General features: G+C 41.8%; 1 protein-coding gene across 2 annotated transcripts in view; it reads left to right on the top strand.

The window, feature by feature from the left end:
- The window catches only part of KIF1B (kinesin family member 1B), a 178,760-nt gene that overhangs the window by 142,168 nt on the left and 23,819 nt on the right, over positions 1 to 12,773 (top strand). For both annotated transcript variants that reach the window (XM_026449767.1, XM_023215308.2), the window contains 3 exons: positions 641 to 707; positions 1,527 to 1,611; positions 4,415 to 4,520. In XM_026449767.1, coding sequence (XP_026305552.1) covers positions 641 to 707; positions 1,527 to 1,611; positions 4,415 to 4,520 — 258 coding nt within the window. The remainder of the gene's footprint in view (positions 1 to 640; positions 708 to 1,526; positions 1,612 to 4,414; positions 4,521 to 12,773) is intronic.

Here is a 12,773-nt window from a genome sequence, read left to right as displayed (position 1 = left end):
AAGAGATCTTACTCTTAGGACAGAGGCAAGGGGCTGTATCAGGTAATGTAAAGGGTAAGGGTAAATGTTATCCTAATGTTCTCCTATATGTAATTCTGAGAACCACCATCATGGTCATCATCAGGAAACACTAAGTTCCTACTATGTGTAGGATACAATGTTAAGTGTGATTCTGTTAATCTTGTATGTAGTTGTCAGTAGTGACAGTGCTTTGAGGAATTTGACTTTTCATAGACCTATAATGTGATTACAAGTTGCATTATGAGGGAGAGGTAGTTACAGTAATTGTTTCTACTGAATTAATTGCTTTCTGAATCTTAAAAAACTATAGTCTGAAATTATCTGTGTTTCTTATCTCCTGTCAATTGCCATTGCACTTCTACATTATTTATTGAATACTTAATATCAAGGGGCTGAACGCAACCAAAAGATATTACTGTCCTTTGAGTACTCAAGTCTAGAGAGGACTGAGACACAGATGTGTGGAAAGGATTAGTAAATACAAATGACTGTATGATTAAATGCCAGCATGGGTGAGAAAGACATGGGATCAGAATTTATCGAAACAAAGACCACCAGGGGCGAACCCTTGCAGATGAAGTAGCACTTAGTTGTTTCTTTTGCGTTTCTGATTTTATAGGTATATCCCAGCTGTGGTTGACCATACAGCAGGCTTGCCTTGCCAGGGGACATTTTTGCTTCATCAGGTACTAATGAGGGACCAAAATAGGCCTCGGAGGGAACACTGAAAAGAGTTTAGAATAAGAGATGGAACTCGTTCTTTTTCTCTGTTTTCATCTCTATTTCAAAGGGTGGGTGGGGCATTGTCCTGTTGTCATTTTTTTCTTTTTTTCTATGTCTGTTTTTTGATATTTCTTCCTCAGACCTTGGCTTATATTTACCCTTGCTTTTATATGTATTTAGAGTAGCTATTTTGAAAAATATTTTATTTCATTTAATTACTCTAATTTGTATAGCTCCTACGTCACTTTTAATACTTTTCAGGATGTTTGGAAGCTCTGTGCTTTCACACCAAAAGTTCTTAATAGGGGTAGAGGATGAAGGTTTCAATGGACTAAAAATCTGGTTATGAAATATAGGTCACCTTTTGGTAAATCAAGAGTAGGTTCAGTCAGTGTTCAAAAGTACTTAAGACCCAAGTGGGCATAGGGACTAGGGATACCATACACTTGGGACATACAATCAGGGCATGGTTGAATACTTATTATGCAAGGGGCTGGGATGCAGCCACATAATCTCCTGTGACAGATTATGGTTTTATTCTTAAAACCATAGAGAAAAAGAATTTTTAAAAAAAGAAAAGAAAACCATATCACACCTGACTATTCCTTAGTCCCTGACACATCTCCCTTTTTTTTGAATAACAATGTGGATAGCATTTTCCCTCTTTCCACGCCTCTCCTTCCTGCTTATCCCCCATGCCATGCCATACAGCCCAGAAAACAATAGATGAGAGGAGATAATAGATTGCTCCAGCTAAATTGCAACCCTGCTTCATTACCTAGGGCATCCAGCGAAGGATCACAGTGACCATTATCCATGAGAAGGGGAGCGAGCTCCATTGGAAGGATGTTCGTGAACTGGTGGTCGGTGAGTACATTTCATCAGCCAAGGACAGAACCAGGACTTATAGAGAATTTTTTTTTGTTTTTTGAGATAGGGTCTTGCTCTGTCACCCAGGCTGGAGTACAATGATGAGATCATAGCTCTCTGTAGCCTCAAACTCCTGGGCTCAAGCGATCCTCCTGCCTCAGGTTCCCGTGTAACTGGGACCACAGGGGTGAGGCACTGTGTCCTGTTAGAGATGTTATTCTTCCCTGTTTGTGATACAGGGAATGTGTGGAAGACCATATTGGGAAACACAGACTATGGAGATGTAGAGGCCTTGAGTTTGAAACTCTGTATTCCTGTTTCTTCGCTCTATCATTAGTGATATGTTATCAAACTAACTCAGTTACCAGAGTATGGTTCTGTGATAGAGGCTGTGAGAGGGCATAAAAGAAATCTCTGCTGGCTGGGTGTGGTGGTTCATGCCTGTAATCCCAGCACTTTGGGAGGCTGAGGTGGGCGGATCACAAGGTCAAGAGATCAAGACCATCCTGACCAACATGGTGAAACCCCATCTTTAGTAAAAATACAAAAATTAGCTGGCCATGGTGGCGCACGCCTGTAGTCCCAGGTACTCGGGAGGCTGAGACAGGAGAATCGTTTGAACCTGGGAGGCAGAGGTTGTAGTGAGCCAAGACTGTATCACTGTACTCCAGCCTGGCAACAGCATGAGACTCTGTCTAAAAATAAATAAATAAATAAATAGATAGATATTTTGCACATGGAAACATCTGTGGTTTCTTTTTTTTTGAGACGGAGTCTGGCTCTGTCGCCCAGGCTGGAGTGCAGTGGCCGGATCTCAGCTCACTGCAAGCTCTGCCTCTGGGGTTTATGCCATTCTCCTGCGTCAACCTCCCGAGTAGCTGGGACTACAGGCGCCCGCCACCACGCCCGGCTAGTTTTTTGTATTTTTTTAGTAGAGACGGGGTTTCACCGTGTTTGCCAGGATGGTCTCGATCTCCTGACCTCATGATCCGCCCGTCTCGGCCTCCCAAAGTGCTGGGATTACAGGCTTGAGCCACCGCGCCCGGCTACATCTGTGGTTTCTACTGGGGACAGAGTCATGGGTACTGGCCAATTCTGTGGTTTATTGCATTCCTTTGTGATTGAAGGAGATGCCAATTTTTAGTTAAAGGTTTGTGAAAATAAAGATGTAATTTTTTCCCCATTCAAGCTCAAGGACCCTCTGAATTCTGTCCACAGTGTGCTTGTGTCTCTCTGGACCAGTTTAAGAACCTTGGGGCCAGGCACAGTGGCTCACGCCTGTAATCCCAGCACTTTGGGAGGCCAAGGTGGGCAGATCGCCTAAGTTCAGGAGTTTGAGACTAGCCTAGACAACATGGCAAAACCCTGTCTCTCTACAAATAAGCTGGGTGTGGTGGCATGTGCCTGTAGTCTCAACTACTCAGGAGGCTGAGGCTGGAGGATTGTTTGAACCTGAGAAGTCGAGGCTGCAGTGACTCATGATCATGCCACTGCATGACAGAGTGACACCCTGTCAAAAAAAAAAAAAAAAAGAATCCTTGAAAGGGAGATTATGTTCTCTCTTCTCTGGGGCAGCAGTGGTCGTAGCTTTTCAAGATTTTTCATAATAAATTTTTCTTTTTTTAAATTTAGTTTTTTTTAAGCTTTATTTACAAAGCACTGAATGTCCTTTGACAAAATTAATGTTTATATGGAACACTAATACTGAAACAGAAGAGATGCTTTCTGACCAGAGAAGGAGAGGGAGGATGCAGAGGCAGTGGTTACTATGGCTTCTCTGAAGAACCCATATTTTTAGTTTATTAACAAACTCTGATGTAGTGTTTACCATGTGCCAGGTGGTTTTCTGAATGCTCCAAAAATACTAGTTTATTTAATCCTCATAACAACATATGGAAGGAATTGTTATTCTCACTTGACATATGAGGGAACTGAGGCTCAGAGAGGTTGAACCTTAGGCCCAAAGCCTCACAGGTGGTAGGAGTTGGAACCCAGGCAGTCCAGCACTGGAGGCCACGTCCTTAACCTCTATGCAATGCTGCATCCCCTAGTGTTAACTTGAAAACCGAGTGTAGGATTTTGAGCAAGAAAGGGGTGTAATAAAGTCAGCATGGCCAGGTGCGGTGGCTCATGCCTATAATCTCAGCACTTTGGGAGGCCAAGGCAGGAGGATCGTTTGAGCCCAGGAATTCAAGACTAGCCTGAGCAACATAGTGGGGCCCTGTCTCTACAATAAAATGAAATAAAATAGCTGGATGTGGTGCTGCAGGCCTAAAGTCCCAGTTACTCAGGTGGCTTACGTGGGAGGATCACTTGAGCCCAGGAATTCAAGGCTGCAGTGAGCTATGATTGCACCACCGCACTCCAGCCTGGGGGACAGACCAAGACCCTATTTAAAAAAACAACAAAAAACAGTCAGTCAGTGGCTTAAGAAGTTGCTATTAGGTGAGAGTAGAATGGATTGGAACAGGGGAGGTGTGAATAGCAGGGACACCAGTTAAATGGCTGTTGCAGGTTCCAGATCAGAGAGGAGGTGGCCTTTTGTGATCAGGGCAATGATATTATAAATAAAAGTTGGGATGAATGTGAGAAACTCTTTGAACAAAGAATCGATACGGTTTCATAGTTAACTCAATGTGGGAAGTAATGGAGTCAGACCATGGAGGACCCTACAGGTAACCAAATGACCCTTCCAGCTCCTGAACTTACACATAGATTTAAAAGTTTCTTTTTGGCTTAATGAATTCATGTTTTGTTTTTAAATGTGTCCGTGCTCTGTTTTCTTTATCCTTTCTTTTAGGTCGTATTCGGAGTAAGCCTGAGGTGGATGAAGCTGCAGTTGATGCCATCCTCTCCCTAAATATTATTTCTGCCAAGTACCTGAAGTCTTCCCACAACTCTAGCAGGTAGGACACCCAGAGCAGTGTGAAGAGTCCACACTTGCGCATGTTAATTGGTACACCGTTAGGTTCCTTATTCATTGACTCCCAGTTCGGACGAAGAAATTAACTCCCTTCTCCCTTCTAGCTTCAAAAATCTCTTTATTTCTTCACCTGGCTGCTGTGCTGTCCAAAAAGAAAGAAAGAAAGTATTGGAGATATTGGTATGTGATCAGTTACTGTTAGAGAGTGGAAGAGATCTGTCCCACATCAAGTTTGAATAGATGTAACAAGTGATAAAAGAAAATTGGAGAAAGAAAACTCAATATATTCCCCAAGGATTTAAAAGTACAAATTAATTATTGCCAAGATTAAATGTTTTCCTGTGAAATGGTTGCTGTGGAGAGAAGGGTTTCTCTCACTCCTAAGTATCATGGAAATGTGCCCTCTAAGATAAAATGAAGCCTCTTGTTATTAGTCTTTGCTGCTGCTGCTAGAGGCTCAATTATCCTTAGTATTTGGTTTTCATTTATGCACAAAAGTGATAAATAATACGGACTCTTACGACCAAGATTGGCTGCCATAAATAGTAGATTTTATTTTGTTTTTTATTTTAAATGTTTCACTTAAAATTGTCTTTTATAATCGGGTGATAACAGACAATTCATAAGGTACATAGCCATTCTATTTTCCCTTGTAAAACTTGAACTAAACCAGCTGGGGTCCTCTTACCTCACCCAGGAAAGGAGTTCTCATTGTCTCAGAGACTCTGTCTCTATATCCTAGGGGCTAGGAAACAGGAGTGGCTGCCTCTTCTAATGTGGGCTGAGCACAGTGCCTTCCCACCACAGGACTTTGCTGTGCTTCAGTCTGCTCCTGAAAAACTTGTTTACATCCATGTTGAGAGGAAGGAGGGAAAGAATAAGACAATAGTCAGAAATGGAGTGAAAGGTTTGGACCAGGATTAATTTCTTTCTGTTGTTTTTTTGTATTATAGTTTACCATAGGAAAGAGAAAAAGGAAACAAACCTGTGTTTGCTGGCAGGGGCTGTGGAAAAAGAGGGAAGGAGTGAGAGGGCATGTATGTTTGGGCTTTGGGGAGGAGAGTGGCAGAGATCAAGACGGGTGCTTTAACTATCCGTGGGCAAAACCATGAACAATACTATTTCCCTGAAGTCTGCAGTAATTCTGCATAGCTCTCTGTTTTCTGCCAATGTTCAGCTGGGTTTTACCACCACATTTTCTTTGTAGCTATGAAAAATGTATTGTAAATTTCCGTAGGGTACTTAGTAAAATATACAGGGAAAGATGGGTTTGGTTGAAATACTGGTTATTCTAAGTTTGCCTCCATTAGAGTAGCTTTGAGAAGTCCTTTAATTCATGCCCAACAACAGGTCAGGTGCTACAAGAAATGAATTTGGCTTTGTTAAAAGTAGCTTATCTTGTGAGTTAGAATTAGTTGATCAAAAAAGGCTGAAGTCAAGAATAACAAAAAGAAAAACACCTTAAATATTTCTGTTCTAATTTAAACTATATAAATCTACATTAATTCACCAAGCTTTTGCTGGAAGGCCATGGCCTTTTCTTTAATTATAAGGTCATTTACTGGAATTCTGATTGTCCTTCTTGCAAAACCACACCCGTAATTCATCATCTGTGACTTTTAGTTTGGTGGAGCAAGAATTAGAAATCTGCGAAGAAAATCTAAGTTCAAAATCCTTTAAACTTTTTACCATTTAATAACATTTTACCATTTAAACATTTTATCATTTTCCCCTTTCTTTTACATTTATCTCACCCAAACTTAACAGTAATTTTTAAACAACTCATCATTATCAAACCTTTTGAAAACATTCAACTTAGTTTTCACAGGAACAAAAATTATTTGTTTTCATCTTTCATTGATTTGCCTAATGTTTAATGAAGTTAGATAATAATAACAAGTACAACTGGCAGAAACAGATTTGGGACCAGATACTTCTGACCTTTGATAAGCACTCAGCTTAACTCGTTGGAGCGAAGTGTCTGGGCAAATGAGACATCTTTGCAGTTTAGAATGCTCAAGGAGAACTAGCCATCAATCTGTATATTTTAGGGATATAGAAAACATAGGTTAATATGGTAAGTGGCATAATGGAGTTTGGTTAAGAGAACTTTCGTTCCATTTGTCTAAGGTTTCATGTTTAAAGTTGAACTTACCTCCAATTTGGGTATAGTATGTATTTATCTTAGAGGGCTTTGCTAATATATTGATAGTGGAGTATAATTGGCAAGGGACTATTATTCCTTTCCTTCCCAGTCCTACATTTATGTTAATGCATTGACTTGGTTTTCCCTTAACTCCATAGCAATTTCCTATTATTCTCAATACTAAGTCACCACTGAAAGGGGTATTGATGGTGGTGGTCTCCACTTTCCCTCCTATGTCTGGCATTGTCCTTAGTTGGAAGTCTCAGGAGAGGGATCCATGTTTTTGTAAGTCCTCTATCGAATTGTGTTCCATGGGATTCTCTGTTAATTGTCCACTTGAATTCACTTTGCTTATCAGCAAATCTGTCTTTTATATATATATTTTTTCTGATTCTCTCTATTTCTTTTGTTTTTTTTGTTTTTGTTTTTGCTGCACTAACTAAAGCCTTTTCTATGTTTTTGCAGGCTCTTTCTTGATAAGGATATTCCTAGGTATTTTCTGTTTGCTTTTTTGCACGTAGGATTCTAGTTTATTAGAATGCTTTCTGTCTTATGTTGCTTTGATTGCTATTTTAATTTTGTAGTCCCTTCCCCATGTAAACCTACTGTACCTAGGATAAAGTAGACCCTATTCTGTACCCTAAGAAGCATATAGCTTCTTAAATGATTTTTAGAGTTTCAAATTATTTTCTCATTCCATTTACTAAACTTGTCAATTTTATTCTTAGGCCCTTTCAAGTTTTCCTCTTCTACATTACAAAGTAGAATGTTTCTCCATTTCATACAGAATCTCAGGTTTTGTTTTCTGTTCTCCTCTTTATCTGTCTTCTGTCTGTCAAAAGCTTGAAAACTTTATTGCTTTATAAAACCTGAGCCCGTTGGCCGGGCGCGGTGGCTCAAGCCTGTAATCCCAGCACTTTAGGAGGCCGAGACGGGTGGATCACGAGGTCAGGAGATCGAGACTATCCTGGCTAACACGGTGAAACCCCGTCTCTACTAAAAAATACAAAAAAACTAGCCTGGCGAGGTGGCGGGCGCCTGTAGTCCCAGTAACTCAGGAGGCTGAGGCAGGAGAATGGCGTAAACCCGGGAGGCGGAGCTTGCAGTGAGCCGAGATCCGGCCACTGCACTCCAGCCTGGGCGACAGAGCGAGACTCCGTCTCAAAAAAAAAAAAACTGAGCCTGTTACAGCCTTGCAAAACTGTTCCCTTTCTTCTTTGTTTTGTCCTGTGCGGTAATAGAGACAAATTTGGCTATTTGGATAGCTGAGTCTGTGAGAAATATTTTATATATGTTTTTAAACATTTATCTTTCTTCTGTCAGGGCTACTTGTTTTATCTGTTTATTTTCTTCTTTTGGAATAGAAAAAAATCCTGGTTTGGTATTAAAGGAAGTTTTTAAAAAATTATCTCATTTAGGGAAGAAAATTGAAGGAAGTGACATATGACAATATAACCTAAAATGTTAAAAGATACATAAACGGGCTGGGCTCAGTGGCTCATGCCTGTAATCCCAGCACTTTGGGAGGCCGAGGCGGGCAGATCATGAGGTCAGGAGATCAAGACCATCCTGGCTAACATGGTGAAACCCCGTCTCTACCAAAAATACAAAAATTAGCCTGGCATGGTGGTGGGCGCCTGGAATCCCAGCTACTCAGGAAGCTGAGGCAGAGGATCGCTTGAACCCTGGAGGCGGAGGTTGCAGTGAGCCAAGATCACGCCACTGCACTCCAGCCTGGGTGACAGAGCAAGACTCTGTCTCAAAAAAAAAAAAAAAAACCATAAACATATTTATATATTTGACGGATGTTACTGATATAATGATTATTTCCCTTAATTTGGACTCCATTCAGTTTACATTTCAGAGATTCTCCTAATGAACTCAAGAGGGTTCATCAGATACGACCATAGTGTAAGAAGGTGGTTTCTGTTTTGTTTTCTTGAGACAAGAAAGGTCTTGCTTTGTTGTCCAGGCTAGAGTGTAGTAGCTATACCTGCAGATGGTTTAAAAAAAAAAAAAATTGTGGCTGGGCATGGTGGCTCACCCCTGTAATCCCAGCACTTTGGAAGACCAAGGCGGGCGGATCACGAGGTTAAGAGATCAAGACCATCTTGGCCAATATGGTGAAACCCCATCTCAACTAAAAATAGAAAAATTAGCTGGACATGGCAGCACCTGTGTGTAGTCCCAGCTACTCAGGAGGCTGAGGCAGGAGAATCACTTGAACCTAGGAGGCGGAGGTTGCAGGGAGCCAAGATCACGCCACTGCACTCTAGGCTGGCAAGAGAGCTAGACTCCATCTCTAAATAAATAAATAAATAAATAAAGTGCAGTAGCATGATCATAGCTCACTGCAACCTTGAATTCCTGGGCTCAAGCAGTCCTCCCGCCTCAGCCTCCTGAATAGCTGGGACTCCAGACATGTGCCACCATGCCTAGCTAATGTAAAATTTTTTTGTAGAGACGGATTCTCGCTGTATTGCCCAGGCTGACCTCAAATTCCTGGCCTCAAGTGATCTTCCCACTTTTACCTCCCATAGTGCTGGGATTACAGGTGTAAGCTGCCATGACTGACCAGAAGTTGGTTTTTAATTGTTCATAAATAATAAATTCAAAGGAATATATCCTTCAAAGCAGTCACCTTGAAACCTGTTTTTCCTCTGATGCTGCTGCTGTTCAGAACATCTTGAGAAATCCATTTGGAATTACTTCTCACCAACTTAGGAAGCATACAGGAAAATATGTCTTGGGATTCAGCCCTGTTTGTAACCCTAAATTCTATTGCTAGCTTAATTAAATTGACATTTCTCCCAGTCTTTGTTGTATTTCTTACAACCACCTCTCAAGAATTGCCACTGTAATGGCTCATACCTGTAATACTAGCACTTTCCTACTAAGGTGGGAAGATCACTTGAACCCAAGAGTTCAAGACCTGCCTGGGCAATGTAGAACTTGTCTCTACAGGAAAAAAAAAAAAAAATTAGCCGGGTGTGGTGACTCGTGCCTGTATTCCCAGCTATTCAGGAGGCTGAGGTGGGAAGATCACTTGAGCCCAGGAGTTAGATTGTACCAGTGCACTCCAGCCTGGGCAACAGAGCAAGATCCTGCCTCTAAAAATAAAATAGGCCAGGCTCAGTGGCTCACACCTGTAATCCCAGCACTTTGGGAGGCTGGGCGGGTAGATCACCTGAGGTCAGGAGTTTGAGACCAACCTGGCCAACACAGTGAAACCCCATCTCTACTAAAATTTAAAAAATTAACCAGACTTGGTGTTGGGTGCCTGTAATCTCAGCTGCTTGGGAGGCTGAGGCAGGAGAATCGCTTAAACCCAGGAGGTGGAGGTTGCAGTGAGCCAAGATCGCACCATTGCACTCCAGCCTGGGCGACAAGAGCAAGACTCTGTCTCAAAAAAATAAATTAAAAAAATAATTTTTTTAAAAAAATTGAATTACCACCTTTGGTGGGTGTTCCAACAGAACTTGGTGCAGCAAGTCCAAAGAAAAAAAAAGAAAGAAAGAAAAGAAACTTTTTTGGACAAAATTAAAAAAAAAAAATGAGCCAGGCGTGGTGGCTCACGCCTATAATCCCAGCACTTTGGGAGGCCGAGGCGGGTGGCTCACGAGGACAGGAGATCGAGACCATCTTGGCTAACACAGTGAAACCCCATCTCTACTAAAAATACAAAAAAAATTAGCTGGCCGTGGTGGCAGGCGCCTGTTAGTCCCAGCTACTCGGGATGCTGAGGTAGGAGAATGGCGTGAACCCGAGAGGCGGAGCTTGCAGCGAGCCGAAATCACTCCACTGCACTCCAGCCTGGGCTACAGAGCGAGACTCTGTCTCAAAAAAAAAAAAGAAAATTTTTCCCTTAATACAGGAAGACTTTAGTGGCGTCAAAATTTCCTATGTGTTAACCAGGTTTCTGCCAGTGAAATTTTCTCTTTACGTTAAGTGAAAGCTTAGTCTGAAAACAGAAATGTGAAGAGCCTTTTTTTGACAAGTTCAAAACATTTGGCTCAGTTGAAAGAGTCAGTGTCATGAAACCTCAGCAGTGGTCCTGGGAGGTGCCACGTTATGGTTTGGAACTTAAGGCAGCAGCAGTGATAGAAATTTCTGTCAGATGTCACCAAAGTCATAAATACCCTCACTCTGAGGAGAGGGGTTTGTTTAACTTTAGCATGGATGTATCCAGTCTCTGAAATCGGACAAAGAAGCCCCACCCCTTCTAGGTACTTTGACAAAAACAGGGACACAATAAAAGAGCAGACCTCTGGAGGCTGAGGCAGGAGAATCACTTGAACCCGGAATGAGGAGGTTGCAGTGAGCCGAGATTGCGCCACTGCACTCCAGCCTGGGTGACAAAAGTAAGACTCCGTCTCAAAAAAAAAAGATACCACAGTGATAGTTCTCAAGTGGCATCTGTTGAAGTAGTGGATATCGTCACTCAATATTAGAATATGTCTTAAACCAAATTAAAAATTTCCTCTACACAGAGGTTTATGGACACCTGAAGGGTTTCCTCCTGTGCCCAGGGAGCCCAGGAACTATAGAAAGGCTTTCATTATCCGTCATTTCTGTTCCTGTTTGGGTCACTCGGTGTCTTTGTCTTTGTCTTGTTGTTTCTCTATCTTCTGTGTCTTTGTAGAGACTTTTCTTGACCCACATTCACTGCCTCAAAGGCTAGACATTTGAGAGAGAGTAGTAAGTACTTGAAGAAGACTTAGATCTAGAAGCAGCTATGCTAGATGATCAGACCTCATACGCTGCCACTTGGAAAAGGAGGTGTGGTCATGGGGTTCAGTTTCAGAAATGTATTGTTCTCTCTATTGATCGTTTCTGGAGGAAGAAACATGGGGATGTGTTTAGAGGGAGGACATGCCAGCTACTTGTCATAGGAAGTCTAGAAAAGGCAGCCATAGTGAGGTCACCATTTGAAAAGGAGTACAAAGGAATGTATTGGGCAGGAAAGAGTGTGCACGGACTCTGCTAGGTGTATCAGGTGAGCTGTGTTCTATCTGCGGAGGACTAGTGGTGGCGGGGCAGACCCGGCATCTTCCCTCCACTTGTCATAGGGGTCTGAGAAGGGAAACATGGGGCAGAATTGGGAATCGATCTGTAACACCGCTTTTCAACTAAGCGCCGTGTTTCAGATTAGACTTGCAGAACTGGAAGATTTAATGTCAATTAGAGTTTATGTTGTTTTACTAGTAGAAAAAAAACAATATTAGAACAACAGCAAAACAGTTTGTGAGTATTAAGTTTCCATTTGTTATATAAATGTAAGATTAATTTTTCAAATGGCTTTTTTTTTAAAGCTAACAAATAATATTTGGTTGGCTCTAGTGTTAAAAAATTATTCTCCTTTACTGAGACATCAGTTAAGAATAACCTTTTGTTCTTTTATTTAAAATAAGGCTCTCGACCGGCACAGTGGCTCACACCTATACTCCCAGCACTTTGGGAGGTCGAGGTGGGCAGATTGCTTGAGGTCAGGAGTTTGAGACCAGCCTGGCCAACATAATGAAACCCTGCCTCTACTAAAAATACAAAAATTAACTGGTATAATGGTGCGTGCCTATAATCCCAGCTACTCGGGAGGCTGAGGCAAGAGAATCGCTTGAACCCAGGAGATAGATGTTGCAGTGAGCTGAGATTGCGCCACTGCACTCCAGCCTGGGTGACAGAGTGAAACTCTGTCTCAAAAATAAAATAACATAAGACTGTCTATACTTAAACCCTTCTACCCTGTTTCTACCATTAATCGCCTCAGATACAGCTGTGACGTTTCTGAGGCCCAGCAGCACTGGACTGAATGATGTTTAGCCTTGTTGTGATGTGAAGATCGAAGCTGACAAATTACTGAGCATTCACTTCCTGCTCTCATCATTGACTGACAGGAGAGCTTACTTAGTCTTTATTCTTTCAGTTTCTGTCCATACTCACTTACCATTTCATCTTAATCCTTTTGATTGACCTTACTATTTTTATGTTTATAGGCAGAGGCAGGCTTGTCAAAACAAAATTTAAAAAAGCACAACTGGCCAGGTGCAGTGGCTCACACTTGTAATCCCAGCACTTTGGGAGGCCGAGGCA

Source organism: Piliocolobus tephrosceles, chromosome 1 (assembly GCF_002776525.5).
Source record: "Piliocolobus tephrosceles isolate RC106 chromosome 1, ASM277652v3, whole genome shotgun sequence".
Lineage (NCBI taxonomy): Eukaryota > Metazoa > Chordata > Mammalia > Primates > Cercopithecidae > Piliocolobus > Piliocolobus tephrosceles.
This window is presented reverse-complemented; position numbering and strand designations above follow the sequence as displayed.